Source organism: Prionailurus bengalensis, chromosome C2 (genome assembly GCF_016509475.1).
Source record: "Prionailurus bengalensis isolate Pbe53 chromosome C2, Fcat_Pben_1.1_paternal_pri, whole genome shotgun sequence".
NCBI lineage: Eukaryota > Metazoa > Chordata > Mammalia > Carnivora > Felidae > Prionailurus > Prionailurus bengalensis.
Genome location: NC_057350.1, coordinates 1,456,102 through 1,478,000, shown reverse-complemented (window position 1 = coordinate 1,478,000; position 21,899 = coordinate 1,456,102). Strand labels below are relative to the sequence as shown.

The following is a 21,899-nucleotide window of genomic DNA, read 5'->3' as shown; positions in this document are numbered from 1 at the left end:
ATTCTTGTGGGTTCAGCCTGCGTGGGGACCTCTGGAAAGGCAGGAGGAAGGCAGGGGCTGAGCACGTGGCACAGAGAAAGCAGGGGTGCCGTTGGCGTGCCCGGTGGAAAGCCACGTACGCGCTTACCGTGGGCAGAGGGGCTCACGTCCGCGTCTTGCCCTAAGCGCAGGAGAGAGAGCAGGTGTGAGGGACAGAGGGAGAAGCTGTGTTTTCCAGGCAAGAGCCGGCACCGGGGGCTGGAAAGGCCTAGAAAAGAGTTTCCTGACGGGAGCTCCGTGCCCCTGATGTTCGCTCGCGTTGGAGTGCCGGCCACTGCCGGCTGTGGACACGGTGACGGTGATGGCAGGTTCTGCTGGGAGGCCACCCAGGTGACCCGAAAGCGTCCTCTAAACTCTTAAGTTCCTATGGATGTGGTTTGCTTGTTTTTTAAAAATTCTCTCTGTGGGTGTCTTTAACGGTAAAGCAGTTACTTATTTAATTGACATATTGGAAGATTTTTCAAAAGCAACAGTTGTCATACTTGATCTGGTGGTGTTTTCGAACCCTGTCCTGCATGTGTCCGTACTTCCCGTCACCCCTCACGGTGGAACGGGCTGCGGTCCCTGCAGGGCTCCAGAAGATCACCGCCCTGCTCCCAGCCCACGTAGAACAGAGACATGGGGCTGCGCACCCTCCTGGGACTGCTGGCCTGAGCGTGTGTCCCCACCCCACCCGGCCTCTTCCCTCCTCCATCCAACTCAGAGACCCTTCTCCTGTGTCACCCTTGGCCCGTTGGCGGGGTGGGAACGTTAGGATTCCGTGCACTCGGCCCGTGCTGCCTCAGGAACGCGGAGTCTGGGCGAGGATCCCGCCTGCAGCCCTGCGCCCGGGTGACGGGCGCGCCTCGGGGCCAGGCCACCGCCAGCACGCACGTCCCTGTCCGGCCCGGAGCACTCAGGCCCTTCCCCAGAGTCGGTGTCACGAAACCCCAAGGTTGGGTTCCAAGAAGGAAGTCTTGTTTGGCCAGAGGCCCTGGTGTGAGGCGGCCCGTCAGGGATTAGTGACCAGGCCGGGAGGAGCCCGAGCCGCCCTGATGGCTTCATTCACTTCCCTTTTAGCTCAGGAGGCGTCTTCACTGAAGACCAGGACCAAAGTCGCAAGGGCGCTCTCTCTGCTCCTGGCTCCAGAGGCAAGTTGTTTCGCAGCTCTCTCTCGACCCCAGGGGTCTGCGGACAGAGAGGCTGAGGCCCGGGCGTCCTCACTGCGGGCACCTACTCCTACCCAGGTCCCGGGCTGTTTGCAGAACAGAGGCCGCTTGCATCGAGGTTGTAAACTGCACACGTTTTCCTGGGCAGGTATCGGATGGCCAACAGTTTCTGTCATGGGAGCCCGTGGCGACCCTGGATACCTGTTATTAATCATTATGTACATAATTTGTTTTGGGGTACATGGTTGGCTCAGTGGGTTGAGCGTCCGACTCTTGATTTCGCTCGGATCACGGTCTCACGGTCATGGGATCGAGCCCCGCGTCAGGCTCCACGGTAAGCCTGGAGCCTGCTTGGGATTTTGTCTCTCTCTCCCTCTGCCCCTCCCCTGCTTAATATCTCTCTGTCTCTCTCCTTCTCTCTCCCTCCCTCTCCCTCCCTCTCCCCCTCCCCCCCTCCTCCTCCTCTTCCCTCCTCCCCCTCCTCCTCCTCCCTCCTCCCCCTCCTCCTCCCTCCTCCCCCTCCCTCTCCCTCCCCCCGCTCCCTCCCTCCCTCCCCCTTCCTTTCCCTCTCTCTCTCCCGCTCCCTCCCTCCCTCTCCCTCCATCTCCATCCCCCTCCCCCCTCCCTCTCTCCCTCTCTCTGTCCCCCTCAAATTAAAAATAGATAAACATTTATAGTTAATTTTTGATTACCCATTAATATGTGAGAAACCACAGAAAATACTTTTGAGAAGGAAGGAAGAAAAACCACCAGCACCAGCTAAGTGTCATAAGTTTTTTGCTTGTGTCAGTTACTGGGCCAACCCAGTTTCTTTGCGTTTTTGCTCTAAAAGTTCTGATTCAGCACACTTAGTTTACGGCAGCTGAGGGACTCTCATTACCAGCCAACTGTGCCTGCTCTTACTGGTTTCTGCGCCGCGGCCTGTGACTGACTCATTACCCTGGTTCTCACTTTGTAGCCCCGGAAAGATGAGCTCCCACTGGCGTCCATCCCCAGGGTAGTGTTGGTCCCAGGGACTCCTAGACCTACTGCTTTTGTGACCATTTGTGACCACATGCAAAGAAGCATGTGGCTAGCACCGAAACTTTAGGCTATTTCTTTTTTACCTAATTTCCTCCGTTCTTGCTACAGATGGCACTTATTTGGCTTAAAATACAAAAACTATTTGTACTTTAGGGTCTCGTTTTCTCAGTTAACCAACCATTTGTAGTTTTAATGCAAAATGTTGTAATTGTAAGGTTTAAGGATCATTCAAAAGTAATCCTTTGTTTTGACTATTGTGGGAAAGTGATGGAATTACAAAGGAAAATAACAAGCATTAGCCATTCATTCACGAAAGATTCAGTTCCTTTATGGCCAGAGATTTGCCCACCAATTGATCCTAAACAGGTCCCCACCTCCACCACCTCCCCCACCCCCCAACCTCCACAAACCCCTCCCTCACCTGTCTACTTGGAACGCCATGGCCTTGAATGAGCTTGGCGACAGGTCCATGACCTGAAGGAACCTGCATGCCAGACAGGTGGCAGAGACAGAACAGATGTGCTGGTAACACCACCAGAGACCCAAAGACCCTGATAAAAGTCCGGGCAGCAGAGAATCAGCAAGATGAGAAAATTGTGACATCAGGACTCTGTAACTCCTGATGGTACCTTGGTGTCCCATGGCCTTCGACATCTAGGGAGAGGCCAGCTGTTTCCTCTGTGGGAGTCTCCCCCGTGCGGCTACTCTATAAGTGGTTAGGGTCCTCCGGCCATTCCAACAGCCAAGCAAGGGTGGGGCTGGACCTCTGGCCTCTTGGTCTAGAAGGGAATGTGGGTCCTGGCTGGATGTGGCTTTCCCTCGAGGCCCTCCCTGGAATACACAGCCAGGAAACAGAAGAAACCAGCTACCCGAATTAATCAACCAAGGTTTTTATTCACGAGTGTGAGTGAACAACCATTATCATTCGAAGAAAATAAACAGATCAAAAGAGAATGATCTATGTGAAAAAACAGAACAACTAAGGGAAAGTAAACATAATTCAGGAAACAGAAAAGAATATAAATAAAAGACCTTATTAATATATGTGTTTTGTGAGTGTGGAAAGCAAACGTCAGTTTGAATGTCTAGAAAACATTCAACAAGCACCACTCAGCTGTGTATGGTAGGCTGTTCTGGACGTTGGGATGCGTGCTGGGCACAAGAAACGTCTCCCCGTAGAGCGTGATCCTTGGGAAGGCGGGCAGGTGTGTCAAAGACACGTCTGATAACTCAGAGCAGAAAAGTCTAAAATGGGAAGACCTGGGGATGTAGAAAGTTAATCCGATGTCTGTCTGGCACCATTTCAGAAATAGAAAACAGAGAGGGAGAGAGAGGAAAATTTGGGGCACTGAAGCAAGCCGTGAGTATTGCAATGGAAGGAACGCACTGAGTACCGAGCAGAATTAATTTTTGAAAACCCATCCCAGCACATCCTTATGAATTTTAGAACACCAGCAGTAAAGACAAGATGCTAAAATCTTCTAAATTAACTACAGTAAGTATCGGACTTATGTAACACTTATCAGGAACACTGGAAGCCAGTGCTGAGGAGAAAAAAAAATTTTAATGTCTGTTGAATTTTGAGAGAGAGAGAGAGAGAGAGAGAGACAGAGTGCGAGTGGGGGAGGGGCAGAGAGAGAGGAGGAGACACAGAATCGGAAACAGGCTCCAGGCCCCGAGCCGTCAGCACAGAGCCCGACGCGGGGCTTGAACTCACGGACCGCGAGATCGTGACCTGAGCCGAAGTCAGATGCTTAACCGACTGAGCCACCCCGGGTGCCCTGGGAAAATATTTTTTGTAGGATTTCTTATTTAACCAAATGTTAAGCATTAGGACAAAATGATAATTTGCAGACATTCCAGGATTCAGAGGATTTCTTTCTAATGTATGTTTTTTGAGGGAAAAAAAAGTGAGAATATTTTAGTGAAATGAAAAAGATATCTAGGAAAGAGGAAAATATGGGATCCAAGAAATAATACTTTGTAAATCCAAGAAGACAATGAAAAAGATAACTTATCAATGAGCCTAAAAAGTAACCATTGCAAGTTAGAACAGAGAATCCTATTAGAGAGCTCTAAAAAGAAAGTTTTTCAGAAGAAAGTGAACGTATTTTAACAAATAACGTGAGAAACTGAATGGTCTTTACGATAACGTGAAAGCAAATGTTTCTTTGGGAGCAATAACAAAGAAAAGAAAAGAGAAAAAGGAAAGTCCAGGAAACCCCAGAAGTCATTTAGGAAAGGATTGGTAAACTGAGGTACTGTGATGGCTGCTTTTTTTTTTAATTTTTATTTTTATTTTATTTTTTTTTTTTAATTTTTTTTTTCAACGTTTATTTATTTTTGGGACAGAGAGAGACAGAGCATGAACGGGGGAAGCGCAGAGAGAGAGGAAGACACAGAATCGGAAACAGGCTCCGGGCTCTGAGCCATCAGCCCAGAGCCCGACGCGGGGCTCGAACTCACGGACCGCGAGATCGTGACCTGGCTGAAGTCGGACACTCAACCGACTGCGCCACCCAGGCGCCCCGTATGATGGCTGCTTTTATGTGTCAATTTGAGTGGCTAAAGGCATGAGCTTAGACCTTTCTGTCTGTGAGGCTCTTTGCAGAATGAGATTAGCGTTTGAATCAGGAGAGACTCAGGAAAGCAAACTGCCCTCCCCGTGTGGATGGGCATCTTTTAACCTACCGAGGGTCTATTTAGAACAAAAAGTGGACAGACAAGGAATCTGCCCCCTTTTCCTGCCTCACTGCCTGAGCCGGGACATCCTATCTCCACCTTCTCCCACTATTGGACTCAGAGTTACAACCTCTCATTCTCAGGCCTCTGGACTCGGACTGAACAGCACTGCTGGCTTTTGGCCTAATACTGGTATGATTTTGAGGAATCAGTTTGAGACAGAGAATCCACTTGAAGTCGGTGCTCAAAATCGTCTCCCTCAAGTAGTTCGGACTTAAGGACAGCCCCCCCAGGTCTGCCACAGTACTCAGCCCCGCAGTGTACCACAGGGTCGCTGTCGCGGGTGATTAAATCCAGACTCCTTGAGTGTACAGGCGACTTCCTCTTACCACGGGCCCCAAACCTTGAAGTTAGCTAGAAAGAGTTAAAACCCAAAAGCCTTGGCCTCTTGAAGGTTAGACTCTACAGTGAATCTTAGATCGGCGAAGAAACCAGACCTTGAACTGGATTCTCAGAATTCACATGTCAAACATGATGAAACGGGGCCACAGTTTCACTTGACAGAATCACATTTGGCCTCGAGCGCGTGAATGGAAACCAGCGCCCTCAGCATTTGGTCCAGAATTGAGAGGGAAAGCCACAGCCGAGCTACATAAGAAGCTAAGTACAGGGGGAGGGAAGAAAATCAGAGAGAAAGTGAGAGGGAAGGAGGGAGCAAGGAACAAGATTATGATCCATCAGTGAAACTAAAAGGTGTTGAGGGGAGCCTGGGGGGCCCAGTCGGCTGAGCGTCCAACTTCGGCTCAGGTCATGATCCCATGGTTTGTGGGTTCAAGCCCCACATCGGGCTCTGTGCAGACACGCTCGAGGTCTGGAGCCTGCTTCCGATTCTGTGTCTTCCTCTCTCTCCGCCCTCCCCTGGTCGTGCTGTGTGTCTGTCTCTCTCGAAAATAAAAAACATTTAAAAAATTTTAAAAACTAAAAGGTGTTGATTTGAAAGAACAAAAGATCCCTATGCCGTGAGTAGTATTTTACTTAACAATGTCATGGCAGATAAGACAAAATTAACAGTAGGAATTGGAGTGTATCTGCAGATACGGAGGCGGACGTCAAAATTTGAACCAACAACAATCATAACAACATAGGACAAGCAAGATGTAAATTGCCAAAATTAACCCCCAAAGAAATAGAAAAATCTGGCAAAGGAAATTTCCAGTAAAGACACTGAAAATATCATCAACAAATTACCTTCCAGCAAGATCGCAGAGTTTAATCAGTCTGTCAAATAACATACCATCCCACTTCTATATAAACCTTCCGGGTCATAGAAAAGAGCAGCTGACCTAATCCTAATTCCAAAACTGGACAAAGAGGCACAAGTAAAAAGAAACCCACAGACAGCATCACCTACGACGAGAGATGCAAAACTTCTAAACGAAGTACTAGAAAATTAAATTTAGCGCTGTAGCCAGAAATCTAAGAAGAGTTTAGTTCTACAGCTATCGACGGAGCCCATCCGTGACTAGATTACGAGAGAGGATCTGTAAGCCCCAGAACCTCACAGAAGTCAGTGTGCAGAGCGTGTGTGCGTGTGTGCTCTCGGGCGTACGCGTGCATTTGCTAGAAGGATCCGGATGAAAATGGCGATTCCCGTCTGGGAAGGATGAATTCTTCGGGGAGATTTACAAATGTCTACAGTCTTCAAAAATTACTTGTGGAGGGCTTTGTTTTCACTGTTAGAGACGCCAGCCGGGGCCACCCACAGAACCCACCCCGTCAGGATCTCAGAGACAGGACACAGTGTGCTTCTTGTTTAAAGCTTCACGTCTACTTCATCTGCTTAAGAACCACTAAAATCGTTATAGTGGCTGTCTCTGGCCTCGTAGCTTTTCATTTCTCTGAGGTGTGTGTCCGTAGTGTCCACAATGAGCAAGTGTTAGAATTTTAAAAAATTTTTTTTTTCGTATTTGTTTATTTTGAGAGACAGCACAAGTGGGAGAGGGGCGGGGGGGAGAGACAGAGAGAGACAGAGACAGAGACAGAGAGACAGAGAATCCCAAGCAGGCTCTGCACTGCCATGAGAACCATGCGATCATGACCTGAGCCCAAATCAAGAGTCAGACGCTTAATCGACTGAGCCACACAGGTGCCCCCAGTGTCACTGTGTAATGAGAACAATATTTTAAAAGATACAATTTGAAAAGTTTTAAACTATGTTTGCATGTGCGCAGCCCTCCCCGTGGGTGACCCACCCGTCACCCTCTAAGCTTCCTGGTGCCCTCGCTAATCCCTGCCTCTCCCCCCCACCCCGTCCCACCCCCAGGCAACCTTGATGTGCTTTCTGCCAATATAGATTAGTTTGCATTTTCTAGGATTAAAAAAAATCATAAGGTATATACTTTTTTGTCTAGCTTATTTCACTCAGCATGAATATTTCGAGATTCACCCATGTTTGCTGAGTTTATCAGTAGCTCACTCCTTTTCATCACTACGTGGCATCGGGTTGTGTGGATAGACCACAACCTTGTGTCCGTCCAGCTATTGACGGCACTTGGATTGTTTCCAGTCTCCTTGCGCTACAGAGAAAGCTGCTAAGAACATTCGTGCACAGGCCTTCGCGTGGACATTCCCTGCCATTCCTCCTGGCGTGGACAGGCTGGGTCACGAGGCAGAACACCGTCCTGCTTTCCCAACGTGGTTGTGCCCACCACTGTGAAGGAGCCTCCACACCCTTGCCCACCCCGAGTGGGGAGCCGGTCCGCCTTTCTGGCAGCCGTGAAGGGCGTCTCGCTGTGGTTTCAACTTGCGTTTCCCCAGTCTTTTCATGTGCCGTTTTGCTGTCTGTACGTCTTCTTCAATACACCGTTCAAACCTCTTCTCATTTCTTACTGAGCTGTTTAATTTCTTACGACCGAGTTTGAGAGTTACTTATATATCCTAAGTCCTTTATCAGATATGTGATTTGAAAATTTTTTCTCTCGGGGCGCCCGGGTGGCGCAGTCGGTTAAGCGTCCGACTTCAGCCAGGTCACAATCTCGCAGTCCGTGAGTTCGAGCCCCGCGTCGGGCTCTGGGCTGATGGCTCAGAGCCTGGAGCCTGTTTCTGATTCTGTGTCTCCCTCTCTCTCTGCCCCTCCCCCGTTCATGCTCTGTCTCTCTCTGTCCCAAAAATAAATAAAAAAAAAAAAAAGAAAAATTTTTCTCTCCAGTCTCTTAACAGTGTCTTTCAGAGACCAAATAATATTTATTTTGACGAAGTCATATTTTTCAATTTTCTTTGTTGAGTCACGTCTTTGATGTTTTGTGTAAGAAACGTTTGCCTAAGTCAGTGCCATAAAGATTTTCGCCGATGTTGTATTCTTAGAAAATTTACACTTTCAGTGTTTACATTTAGGACTGTATTCCAGTTTGAGTTCATGTTTGTATAGGACGTGAGGTGTGGATGGAAGTCCATTTTTTCTCACATAGAACGTGTCTAGTTGACCCAGCACCCTCCGTTGAAAAGTTCACCCTTTCTCCACTGAATTGCCTTTGCAGTTTTGTTACACATCAGTCCGCGTACACACGGAGGGCTGTTAGGGGGCACTAGTGTCTTGCGTTGATCCCTTTGTCACGATGCCGGTATCACACTCGTAGGATTACTAGTTTTATTGTAAGTTTGAGATCGGGGAGAACGAGTTCTCCAACGTTGTACTTTCTCAAAGTTGTTTCGGCTACTTGGTCCTTTTTTGTGTTTCACAGCAGTTTTATAATCAGCTTCTCAGCTTCTCCATGGACCCCGTTTGGATTTTGATTGGGGCCGCATTGAATATGTGGACCGGGCTGGGGAGAGCTGACGTCTGAACAGTTTTGGGTCTTCCGGTTGACGAGCGCCGGTGCCTCCCCACTCCTGCAGGCCCTCGTTCTCTCAGCAGCACTTTGCACCGCACAGCATACATATCTTTCACGTCTTTTGTCGGGTTTATCTTTGTTTTGTATTTTTGCTGCTGCTTTAAATGTTATATTTCTGTCTCGGTCTCTAGGTGTTCGTTGCGAATACAGAGAGGTATTAGTTCTAGCAGCTGTTTGGGAAATTTCATTGAATTTTCTTTATAGATGATCATGTTGTTCATGTTCTATTTGTTGCTGGTAGTCCAGAAACCTTGGATTTCTTCCTTCCCGATTGCACCCCGATGGGCTCTGGTATGATGTGGGGTACAAGGGGTGAGCACAGACACCCTCGTCTTGTGTGCAGTCTCAGGGGAGAGCACTCAGTCGTTCACCACCAGGTGTGGTGTTAGCCGTGGGGTTTCACGGACGCCTCTGTAAGTTCTGCTCCGAGTTTACTAAGGGACTTTTAATCAGGAGTGAATGTTGGATTTGGATTTTGTCAAGCTCTTTGTTTCTACTCTCAATGGAGCCGTTCATTTGTTGCTTGTTTCTGTTCGTTTAATATGGAATATGGTGACATTGATTGAGTCCTTTAAATATTAAACCAACCTTGCATTCCTGGGATAAACGTTGTGTAGGCATTGTGTATTATTCCTTTTAAATGTTGTTGGATTTGATGTGCTAAAATTTTGTTTCCTGTTTCTGCATCCGTGGTGTACTGGCCTGCAGTGATGTTGTCTTTGAATGTCTTTGTCAGGTTTCGACATCAGGGTGATACTTGCCTCATGAAGTGAATTGACAACCGTTTCTTCCTCTTCAGTTTTCTGGAAGAGTTGGTTTAGACTCGCTACCAGTTTTTTCTTAAACACTGGTAGAAGTCACCAGTGAAGCCCTCTGGGCCTCAGGTTTTCTCTGTGAGAAAGTATCTTCAAATTCATTGTCTATAACAGAATAGATGCAGGCATATTCATGTTATCTATTTTTTTTTCCTTGAGTGAACTTTGGTAATTTATGTCTCTCAGGGACATTTGTCTGTTTCATTTAAGGTGTGGAATTTATTGGCCTGAAAGTGTTCACGACATTTCTGTATTATCCTCGTAGCACATGCGGGTCCCCGGTGATGCCTCTCATTCCTAATACTGCTCATCTGTGTCTTCTCTCTCTGCATCAGTCTGCCTAGAGGTCTGTCAAGTTTATGGATTTTTCTCTAAAGAACCAACTTTTGATTTCGTGGATTTTATTTTTCTGTTTTCTGTTTTATTTCAACAATTTCTGCTCTGGTCTTTATTTATTTATTTATTTTTGTCTGCTTACTTAAGTTGCTTTTCTTTTTTCAGTTTTTAGGGTGCTAACTGAGGCCATTGTTTTGAGACCTTTTATTGCTTTCTCAGCATTTCATAAATTTGGATATGTTGTGTTATCACTTTCACCAATTTCAAAATACTTTGTCTCTTGGGCTATTTAGAAGCCTGCTATTTAGTTTCTTTCTTTTTTTTTTTTTTTTTTTTAAATTTTTTTTTTCAACGTTTATTTACTTTTGGGACAGAGAGAGACAGAGCATGAACGGGGGAGGGGCAGAGAGAGAGGGAGACACAGAATCGGAAACAGGCTCCAGGCTCTGAGCCATCAGCCCAGAGCCTGACGCGGGGCTCGAACTCACGGACTGCGAGATCGTGACCTGGCTGAAGTCGGACGCTTAACCGACTGCGCCACCCAGGCGCCCCATAGTTTCAAAATATTAAGGGGTTTTATAGATTTTTCTGTGGTTGATTTCTAATTTGATTTCATTTTCTGACTTGAATCCTTTAAATTTATGTTTGTGTTACAGGCCAGAATGTGGTCTTTGTGAATATTCCATGACAACTTGGAAAACATGTACATCTGCTACTTGTTGGGTAGAGTGGCCTATGAGTTGGTTGGTTGTCTAGTGCATGTCTTCTGTGTCTTTACTTATCTACTTGGTCTATCAGTTATTGAGAGGAGGGTATTAAAAACCTCTTGACTATCACTGTGCTCTTATCTATCTTTCCTTCCAATTTTTTTCAGTTTTTACTTCGAGTATTTTGTAGTTCTCTAATTAGGAGTGTGGGTTCCTCTTAGTAAATTGGCCTCCTTTATCATTATAAAATGACCTTATTTATCCCTGTTTATTACTATTCTTCATTCTGAAATCTGTTTTGTCTGGCATTAATAGATTCTGACCCCTCCCCACTGCTTTCTTTCAATTAGTGCTAGCATAGTGTCTCTTTTCCCATGCTTTAATTTTAAGCTATTTTATATTATTTTACATTGAAAGTATGTTTCTTGTCATCAGCATGTTTGGATCTACTTTTTTCCCTACCCCAACTGATAATCTCTGCCTTTTCATTAGGGTGCTCAGGACATTTACGTTTATTGTGATATTGATATGGTGGGGTTTAAATCTATTGTCTTGGTGCATATTTTTTTGTTCTATATTATCTGTGTTCCCCCTTTTCTCTTTTGCTTTTTTTTACATTACTTATGTTTTATGATTTCATTTTAACTCCTTCTTGACTTTTTAGCTATAACTTTTTGTTTTGTTAATTTAGTGACTGTTCTAGGGTTTTATAGTATACACGCTTAAATTATTATAACCTGCCCTCACATGGTGTTATACCACTCATGCACAGTATAAGAATCTTCCATTTCTCCTCTCCAGGCCTTTGTGATATTGTTGTCGTACATTTAACACCTGCATATGTTAAAAATCCCATACTATACTCTTAGTTTTGTTTCAACAGTCAATTGGCTTTTTTTAATTAAGTATTTTAATTCCAGTATCATTAACAGACAGTGTTATATTAACAGCCAATTAACTTTTAAAGAGATGAGAGTTGCTACTTCCAGTGTTCTTTATCCCTTGAAGTAGATCCCCCTTTACATCTGGTGTCATTTCCTTCTGCCTGGAGGGCTTCCTTTCACATTCTTTGGGGTGCAAGTCTGACGATGAATTCTTTCAGCTTTGGTATGTCTGGAAGAGTCTTTATTTTGCATTCCTTTTTAAAATATATATTTCTGGGAAAGTATATTTTTGCTGGAATGTTAGGATTTTCTTTTCTTTTCTTTTTAGCACTTTGAAGAGTTGCTCCCTTTCTTTTCTTTTTAGCACTTTGAAGAGTTGCTCCCCTGTCGTGCTGTTTGCATTATTTCCAGTAAGAAATCTGCTGTCTTGGGGTGCCTGGGAGGCACAGTCGGTTAAGTATCTGACTCTTGGTTCCAGCTCAGGTGACAGTTCAGGAGATTGAGCCCCACATCAGGCTGCATGCTGGCAGCATAGAGACTGCTTGGGATTCTCGTTCTCCCTGCCCCCCCTCTGCCCCTTCCCTGCTCGTGCCTGCTCTCTCTCTCTCTCAAAATGAACAAATAAACTTAAAAAAAAAGTAATCTGCTGTCTCATCTTTGTCCCTCCATGTGTGAGGCCTTTTCCACTGGCCGTGGTGGGCACATGCTTTGGTGTGGTTTTCTGCACATTTCTCGTGCTTGGCCTTCATCAGGATTCTTAGATCTGTGTGTTTATAGATTTTATAAAATTTGTCACATTTTTATCCGTTTTCTGTACCACCTTCTCTCTTATCCTTCATGAACCCAGTTATATGTGTGTCGGACTGACAGACTTGTCTGACAGCTCAATGATTTGCTGGGTTTTCTTTTTTTCCAATCTCTGTGTGTGTTTCATTTTGTCTTTTTTTTGGGGGGTGGGGGGGTGGGGGGGTGAGGGGCAGAAAAGGAGAGAAAGAATCCCAAGCAGGCTCCACGCTGAGTGTGGAGCCTGACACAGGGCTCTAACTCACAACCATGAGCTCATGACCTGAGCTAAAATCAAGAGTTAGACACTCAATCAACTGACTGAGCCACCTAGGCCCCCCATTCTCTGTGTTTCATTTTGCATAGTTCCTGTTATTGTGTCTTTAAGTTCACTGACCTTTCTTCTATTCTAGATCTTTCTATTCTGAGGTTGGTACCATCCAGTGTAGTTCATCTACCAGATGCACCCTTAGTCTCCAGAAGGGTATACCTAAACACTTCATGCCTTTGTGTGAGCATTAGGCATGTTCCCTGACCCTTCCAAACAGTTCTAACCCAGTCTTGAGCAGTGTGTGTGCCACTGATGTTCAGGGGACTCTCTGCGTGCCATCGCACGGACCCTGGCTGCCCTGTTTCCTGTGCTCTCCGTTCAGGGAGTCTGTAGGCTCCGCCTGGGTTCCTTCTTCCCTCACGGTGGCCTGGATGCCTGGGCGGACCCCGGGGGCACAGATGGGCTCACCTCATGTGTCTCCCGCCTCTCAGAAACCACTGTCCTTCCTTGCTTGATGTCCTGGCTCTTGGAGGCTGGTGTTTGATGTATTTTGTCTGGTTTATGATTTCAGGAGTGGGGGTAAGTCCAGCAGCTGGTACTCCAGCCCACACAGAAGCGAAAGCCTGAATTTATTTTTAAATCACAGTAAAACAGAAAGCCCACTCTTGAACACTGGTCCCTTCTCTGTGTCACCCTCAGAGAGAGATGCTTTTGCAATCTAGACCTGATTGTGCACCTGCTCAGCCAAGCCAGCTGGGTGTTTGGGACTGGCTTGAGTTGGAAGCTCGACTGCCTTGTTCATGTTTTGGTCTGGGTTCCCTGGACAGCAGAGACCAAGGGGAGAATTTAAGGTGCGTGCTTGGCAAGTGTGAACTCAGAGTAGCGGGGTAGACTGGGGGGGGGGGGGAGGTGAAGAGAGGAAGGGTGGCTTTAGCAGCAGGAGAAACTGTCCCAGGGGGCTGCTCCGTCCCCGAGAGCCTCTAGGTTCCTCGCCTGTGCTGTGGAGGTCGCTGTGCTCAGCTGTGTGTGGGTGGCCTGGCCGTGGCGCCTGTGGGGCATGTGACACACCATAACTGTGGTGTCTCCAGGATGGCCAGCGGAGGGCTCGTGTGTGCGGACTCACAGCCATGTGACGGAGGGAGTGTGGCCTGAGCGTCTGGTCCCGGGGGGATCGGCCTGCAGACTCGTGCACCACATCCACTCAGGCTCGCTCGTCAGCCCCCCTCCAGACAGCCCTTCACACACACATCATTGTCTCAGCAAGGTCAGCAATTAATGAAGATTTAAAGCCTTTAAAAAATATATGATGGCCCTCTCTTCCTGTCCTTTTTGTTTTGGAAAATGGAGCTATGGACAGGCGGTCACTCCTAGTCGCCCACAAGCTGCGGGTCCCCTTAACCTGGTCAGCCGTGGCGTCTCTGATGGGCTTAACTGATCTTCCTTGTTGCTGTTTGCTTACTGACAGCACACAGTTTTATCACATTTTAGCCAAAACTAAGTGATATCTCACCAGATGCTTTAAAATTGTGTTTAATCTCGGGCACCTGGGGGCTCCGTCAGTTGAGCGTCTGACTTCGGCTCAGGGCGTGATCTCGCGGTCTGTGAGTTCGAACCCCGCGTTGGGCTCTGTGCTGACAGCTGAAGCCTGGAGACTGCTTGGGATTGTGGGTCTCCCTCTCTCTCTGCCCCTCCCCTGCTCCCGCTCTGCCTCTCTCTCTCTCTCAAGAAAATAAAACATTTTTAAAAACTTCTCCTGACAAGCGGGGGAAGAAACACGGGCCATACGTATCAGGGGCTGTGTGATGGTCAAGTTCCCCGCGGGGCCGCTTGGTTCATGAGCACATTCCTCGCTGTGAGTTTATTGAGGTGCTAGACTCCTGCGCCAGTCCCAGCCAGTGGGACTTCTTTTTAGGAAGGCGGCTTTGTTGAATTGATTCGGAACTTTAGTTTGATTTTCCTGTGTTTCAGGTGGTTTCTTGAACTATGTGGTGAGTTTGCTCATTGGTTAATTACTCCCTGCTTATTAGCAGATGTGTACTGGAGTATTTGTTTTGTGGTTCATTGTAACATTTACATGTGATTGATTAATGTAGAAAAGTGTTGTAGCCAACTCGATCTGGTTTGTCTGACGTTTCCAGTGTTCTCGTGCAATACCTCATGCAGTGCCCAGCCATCATGCGCCAAGTGTCCATCTGTCAGAAATATGTGCATGTTTCACCAAAGCGTGTGGTCAGAAATGTTCACGCACACACTCTTCAGAATAGCCAAGAACTAGGAAAAACAACGAAGTGAGAGTCCACGGTGATGTGTTGCCAGCAGGGTCCTGTGCAGCAGTGAGGTTGGGCGGGCCACGGCCACGTGGAAGGTGTGTGACCTCGGGTGTAAGGCACCAGGCACAGGGGAATCTGTTTGTGTAGGTGGCCCCACGAGTGTAAAGCTCGCAGTGGGCAACGCCGGTCACCGTGCTGGGGTCAGTGCGGTGGCTGCCCGCTCGGGGGAGGGGGCAGCTGTGGAGGCGGGAGGGCTCCGGTGCCAGGACGCCGGCTGTGGGTGTGCTCGCTTTGTGAAAAATCACAAGGCTGCATCCTTGTGATTTGTCACGCCTCAGTGAAAACGTTTGCCTAAAGTAGGATTCACAGCACACGTCTTGGAATCAAAGAGTGATCAGCAGGTTAACAGAGAAGGCGAATCCTGAATTCTTCCTCACAGTGAGGTCCCTCGCTGGGGCTCTCAGGGACTAGCAGGGTCGGGGCAGGTCGCCTGTCCCGTGCACCGGGGGGTTGGCAGGTACTGCTTGCAGGAGGAGCTGTCGGGGAGCACGGAGAGCATGAGCCGGCGCCCGTGGCCGGCCCTGCTGGTGAGGAGCTTCGCGGACAGGGCTGGGGCTCCCCCATCCTGAGTGTGGGCACAGCAGGTGCCCAGCCCTTGGCCCCGGGTGGCCTCTGCCCTGCTCACGAGGGCATGGACTTCCCAGGAGACACCTTCCAGTGACTATCCCAGACCTGGGTGACATGTGTGTGTGGGTTTTCACCCCGCGTCGAGACCGGTGGCCGCTTTGCCCATGGACTGGGGTCTCTTCCATCATGTGGCTTCAAGTCGCATCTTCCACACTCTGAGCCAGCCTGGGGGCCAGCCTGTGGCCTCGGCTGTAGCATTCTGTTCAAGGGCGGCCATGGTCCCTGGAGCAGAAGCAGAGCGTGGCCCGAGGTGGGGGGAGCCCCACGGAGCCGGGTCGGCGCACCTGGCGGGGGGCTCCCGTTGTGGGCGTGTTCTGAAGACACACCCCGAGTCAGGGTGGCCCGTGTCCCCCCGAGGAATGGAGGCTGGAACTCAGGGCACCGATGGGGGAGGTGCGCACCCAGCTCCAGCCTTCCGAGTGTCCTGTGAGAATCTCTCGGGCCCAGCAAGTGAGACTCGGTTCGTTAGGACCATTTCAGCGTGGAAAGAAAACGTACCTGCACTCATCAAGTCAGGTTCCTTGTCTCTGGGGTGTAGTGCGTGCAGGGCGGGGGAGCCTGGCCGGGCCCGGCCCCTGGTGTGCAGGGTGCCAGCGCCAGACCCGGGTGTGGTGTGCAAGGGTCCGCCCTCAGGGCACAACCTCACGTGACCTGAATTAGCCCCAGCAGTGGTTCTCACACTCGGACATCTAGCTCTGGACCCCGAGTGAGGCCTCACGGTTTTGGGCTTCTGTGGAACTGATGCCCACCCCCCGGGCACAGCCGAGCGCGGTTCTGGGCAGCTCGAGGTGGCCCTGGACGGCGTGAGCACACCCGGGCCCGTGCACCCGTGGGCCGCGTCCTCCAGCCCCGCGTCACCTCGCCCGTGTCTCTCTGTTCCAGGCATCAGCAACGCAGAAGCGCGGCAGCCAGGGAAGGCACCCAACTTCAGCGTCAACTGGACGGTGGGTGACTCGGCCATCGAGGTCATCAACGCCACGACGGGGAAGGACGAGCTGGGCCGTGCATCCCGCCTGTGTAAGCACGCCTTGTACTGTCGCTGGATGCGTGTGCACGGCAAGGTACCGGCCCCGCCTCCCCGCAGCTTGTTCCACAAAGCCCCGCGCCACCATCCCCACGGCCTTTCCCAGACCTCTTTGTTCTTTGGGACCCCTCACCTCGAAGTGTGGCCCCGGCTCCTCTCATCTAAAGCAGCCTCAGGCAGCTCTTCCCGTCCCGCTGGCTTCCTGGGGTGGGGGTGGGGGGGGCCCTCTCACCTGCACGTGCTGCCAGGTGATTCCACCAGAGGAGGGAAGGCCCCCTCGCGGCCCTCAGGAGGCCTTAGGCCTGTTCCTGCAGTAGCAGCACGGTCCCTTTCCCCAGATGAGACCTTCTCCGGTCCGTGCGCGTCTTGCTGGTTTTCCTTTATCGGTCGGGGGCATGGCGGGTGTTTGTTAGAAGGCTGGCGCCGAACTTGGCGTGGCGGTTTGGACCGAAGCCGGCTCGCGCTCCCGTCCCTGTTCCCGCAGCAGGGGCACCTGTGCTGGAGGTCCCACCCTGTTTATCCCCTAGACCTGCACCAGCATGAGTCAGCCAGCCACGGGGGGGCAGCGCCTCCCAGTCCTTCGGTGTGAATGAAACACACATAGCATCAGACGGGCTGTGTGTTTCAATCGCTGAAAAGATTAAAATCCAAATTGGAATCAGGTGCCTGTGGGCTCAGAAGCCCCTCTTTAGAACCCGGGGTCTGAAACTGCCTGTCTGACGGGGCGCCGGCTCCGCGGGGGGCGGGGGGCACGACGGTCGTGGGCCCTTGCGCCCTGTGTGACACGGCCCCTTGGAGGAAGGCACTGCTGCCTCGGGGCCGTCCCCCACGAGCCAGCGTAGGACGAAATACCAGATTTTGAATGTCTTACTGAGTTTTGTTTTCTACTGTTTCTGCTTAAATAGTCGTGCTTTTTTTTTAACTCCTTACAGGTTCCCTCCAACTTGTTACGGTCCAAGATTACTAAGCCCAACATGTACCATGAATCCAAACTGGTGGCGAGGGAGTACCAGGCCGCCAAGGCGTGTCTGTTCAAAGCGTTCATCAAGGCGGGGCTGGGCGCCTGGGTGGAGAAGCCCACAGAACAGGACCAGTTCTCTCTCACACCCTGACCTGGGGCCTGGGGCCGGGGCTGCTGCGTCCAGCGCCGTCTCCGGAATGTCCCGTCTGGACTGGGGGCAGGTGTGGGGACGCGGGGTGCTGGGCGTCCAGCGCTCTCTCCAGAACGTCCCGTCTGGACCGGGGGCAGGTGTGGGGACGCGGGGTGCTGGGCGTCCAGCACTTTCTCCGGAACGTCCCGTCTGGATTGGGGGCAGGTGTGGGGACGCGGGGTGCTGGGCGTCCAGCACTTTCTCCGGAACGTCCCGTCTGGATTGGGGGCAGGTGTGGGGACGCGGGGTGCTGGGCATCCAGCACTTTCTCCGGAACGTCCCGTCTGGATTGGGGGCAGGTGTGGGGACGCGGGGTGCTGGGCGTCCAGCACTTTCTCCGGAACGTCCCGTCTGGATTGGGGGCAGGTGTGGGGACGCGGGGTGCTGGGCGTCCAGCGCTGTCTCCGGAAGGTCCGGTCTGGACTGGGGCAGGTGTGGGGACGCGGGGTGCTGGGCGTCCAGCACTTTCTCCGGAACGTCCCGTCTGGATTGGAGGCAGGTGTGGGGACGCGGGGTGGTGGGCGTCCAGCACCGTCTCCGGAACACGTGTCTGGACTGGGGGCGGGCGTGCACTTCGGGGAGGGTGGGGAGGGTGTTGGGGTTCAGTGTCCCCACCTGGCACCCCTGTGCAGCGGCATTACCCCTTTGAATTATCCAGTGACTGCTTTCAATCTCCGTTTACGTTTAGAAATTGAGTTCTACTGAGTAGGGCTTCCTTAAGTTTAGGAAAATAGAAACTACTTTGTGTGAAATTTTTGAATAAATAATTTATTCAGAGTTAGGAACGTGGTTTATAAAATAAGTAATTATATCAGGTCACTCTTACGCCACATTGCTTTATGTGTGGAGAAGGGGAGAGCGTAGGGAGAGGTTGGAGGCGGCAGCCTGAAGAGAGCGTCAGGGCTGCGTTACTGGTGGGGCTCCTGCCCGCCCGCCGTGACCCGGCTGCCCTCAGTGACTGTCCCAGCCTGCCCGGGAGAGGACCCTGCACGACAGGCCCAGCCCAGCGCACACACGCGGCCCCTGGCGTGGTGTCGGCGTGTGTCCGTGAGGGTGCAGCCTGGATCCCTCTAACCTTTAGCCCCCCCGGAAGCTTCTGTGCCCCTCCTGGGGTTGCATCGTGGAAAACGTGTTGGTTCACTTCTAAGTGATCAAAGGTACAACGTGGGTGGTAATCCTGGCCATTCATTGGAGATTTTTCAGCAGTATTTAACTTTTAGGGACTAGGAGGAATCCACAGAGGCTACTGCACAATTTTATTCCTTCCTCTGAATCTAATGAGTGTGGATGACTCTCCAGACATCTTCACAGAATGGAAATAGAATTAATTAAGTAGAGATACTCATTCTTAGAAAATGCCACTTAAGGCATATTTTTAAATTAAGCTTTATCAAAGGTGTGTTTGAAGTCAGTATTCAAGCCAGAAGCTGGTGAGGCCACAGACGCCGTCCCCACCAGGGTCTGCACATTGATTGTCACGGCAGGGAAGGGGTGCTGCTGGCGTCGGGGTGACCCGGGGACGCCGCTCCACACCCCGCAGCACCCGGGGTGGCCCCGGGCCGAGCCGGCAGATGGTCAGGAGCGCGGGCTAGGGTCCTGGGTGGCGCCTCGACCTGAGCTCAGAGATTTGCACCAATTGCCTTGTTTCTTCCACTCAGGATCAGACAGGAGCCCGAGGAGGTGCTGGGTCAGAAGTGGGGGGGGGGGGGGTGGGCCTTGTGGGTGCAGCAAGCAGAGACGGGAGACCCCGCCCTGCCTTTCTGGACTCAGAAGACCTAGGACAGGAGCAGAGCAGCTACTGTCCCCTCGGTCCCGACCCCACGTGCTCAGAGCAGGAGATTCGGACCAGAAGTGCAGAGACTCCCGGCGCCTCTGTGGGTCCCCGGGTGGCCGGTCGCAGCCGTGGGTCCAGACCAGGGACTGACCAGGGGCAGAGGAGCGAGCCCCGCCCACACCAGCCCGCTCTCCTGCAGCCGGGGTGCAGGGGTGCAGGGGGGGCCACGGCCGGGCTGCGCCTTCCACCCGCAGCAGGAAAGCTGCCGGCCGGTGTCGCTCCCCTCCCCGAGCAGGCGCTCCCAACTCAGACGACATCTGTAGCCCCTGCGTTTTTATTCTCTCTACAAATGGTATTTTTTCTAACGGGGATCGGGAGACGGACTTAGTTTTTACAGAATACCTGGATTTTGACTAAAAGCCCAGGGGAAATATATTGCATGTACATACAAACGCTGCCCAGTATGTCTGGCTTCTTCCCTCCCGTCGGGTAAAGGCTGAGGGGAGTGTGGTCCTCTCCCCGCCCCAAGTGAAGAAGGACGGCCCTACTGTGTGCCGGTCCCAAGGACCCCAGCTCCGCGGCCACCGGGACTCTCCCCGGCACGCGTGGGCCTCGTGGGCTGCGGAGGACAGCGCCCGGGGTCGGGAGGGAGGGAGCCGTGCCCGGGACGGGACGGGACAGCAGCCGGATTAGCTCCCCCGTGAGCGGGAACCAGAGGAAGGAAACGTAAACTCCTCAGGGAGGCGGGAGGCCAGTCAGGAAACTGCACTTTAAACAAACTGCCCTATTTGAGGCTCAGCGTGCATTCTGCCCCGTGACTGTTTTCCGAGGTATTATTTTGCACACTGTGCCCTAACCCTGGATTTCAGAGACTTGGGAAGTTGACACCACCAAGAACCTGATTGAGAAAAATCAGTTGTGAAGACGTTTTGCCCAGTGGGGGTTGGGAGGGTTCTGTTCTGTTTTGTTTGCTAAACCTGAAGTATTAACTCCAGGAAGACAGGGACCCTCATGGGGTCCCCAGGCTCGGGGACAGCTGTCCCACTAGCGGAAGGCCCTTCGCGCCTGGGGTGGGGGTGGGGGGCCAGGCGCGCCACAGAGCTCCGTTCTGATCCTGAGTCTTAATTGCACTTTTCATCATGTTTTTCTGTTTTGGAGAGTTTTATTGATTTATTTAATCAAAAACAGTTGCTGTATCTAACAACGTGCAGACTGACATCTCACAAGGCATTGATTTCTCTGGAATGTATTTTCGTTCAGATGATTTCCTTGGTACCCACACTCTAGACTCACTGCTCTCTTCGTCAAGACAGCGTTCCGTGTCATCCCAAATAGGGACGCCGAGGAGGGGGCGGCTCTCTGGCTCCTCAAGGCAGGCAGAGCTGAGGGGATTAGTGATGCTGGGGGCGGGGCCACACGCCGCGCCCCCTTTTATCAAAAAACAGAAAGCGGATGGCTCTTCACTTCTAAAATATTTCACACCAAAAAAATACGGTCTGCCCCGACCATAAGTTTGATCTAGCAAGAGGAATAAAAGCAGCTGGCTTTCCCATCTGTGTGAAGTCAGAGAATCTCTCAGAAGGTTCCTTTTTGTCAACTCCAAACTACCTAAGTGGAAAGGGCAGAGTATTTGCGACCTTGTGTGTCCAGTGTTGTGTGTCCTTGTCCCCTGGAGTGTCCTGTGACCCTCTCCATCCTCCTGGCCAGTCACGTGCCTCGGGGCTGGGAGGGGAGGGTCTGACTCGGTCCCGGCATTTAGCTGACCTCTGGCACTGCTGTGTGCACCTGTTCGCTGTTTGCGGCGACGAGCCCCCAGCCCCAAGAACACTTAGCTTGGCCACGCGTGGGCTGATGGTACATCGCGAGCCGACGCCTGTCCTTCTGGACACGACCACGAATGGTTAAAGTCAGTCTGCGGAACGTTTGTGGAGTGAGCCCGGAAGCAGTTTGCTTCTCCAGATATTGGGTCATATGCTTTTATTTTACTTTATTTTATTTTTGAATTTGGACACTTTATATGAATGTAGTTCAGCCGAGAACCCTGTCGCTAAGATCCACTCCCCAGTGTTCTCTGTATGTATATTGATGTATATACCACACGTTACAACCTGCATGAGCTTCCTTCTCGCAGCGAGACCAGCCGGAACCAAGCATGAGACGCGGTCCTACACACAAAGGATTTGACATGTTCTCAATAAAAGACAGTGTTATACCACTGCAGTGTGGCTGGGTTTTCTCTCTCGTTGTCCCCGTGGTCCGCTGGCAGGCCTGAGGGCAGCCCTAAAGAGCATAATTTGCAGGGGTGCATAAGCACCTGCTGAGGGCGGCCCTCTGACTGGTCTTGTAGCCGTGCGCTGACCCAGCGCTCGGCGCATTCATACCCAGCTCGGGACAGTTCCTCTGAGCCCTTGGACC

General features: G+C 50.9%; 1 protein-coding gene across 6 annotated transcripts in view; it reads left to right on the top strand.

The window, feature by feature from the left end:
• The window catches only part of ADARB1 (adenosine deaminase RNA specific B1), a 141,385-nt gene extending 119,686 nt beyond the window's left edge, over positions 1-21,699 (top strand). For 5 of the 6 annotated variants that reach the window (XM_043593421.1, XM_043593418.1, XM_043593420.1 and 2 more), the window contains 2 exons: positions 16,418-16,596; positions 17,492-21,699. In XM_043593421.1, the coding sequence (XP_043449356.1) occupies positions 16,418-16,596; positions 17,492-17,671 (359 nt within the window). In that variant the 3' untranslated portion in view covers positions 17,672-21,699. The remainder of the gene's footprint in view (positions 1-16,417; positions 16,597-17,491) is intronic. The other variant, XM_043593422.1, reaches the window with a different exon arrangement.
• The last annotated feature ends 200 nt before the right edge of the window (positions 21,700-21,899 follow it).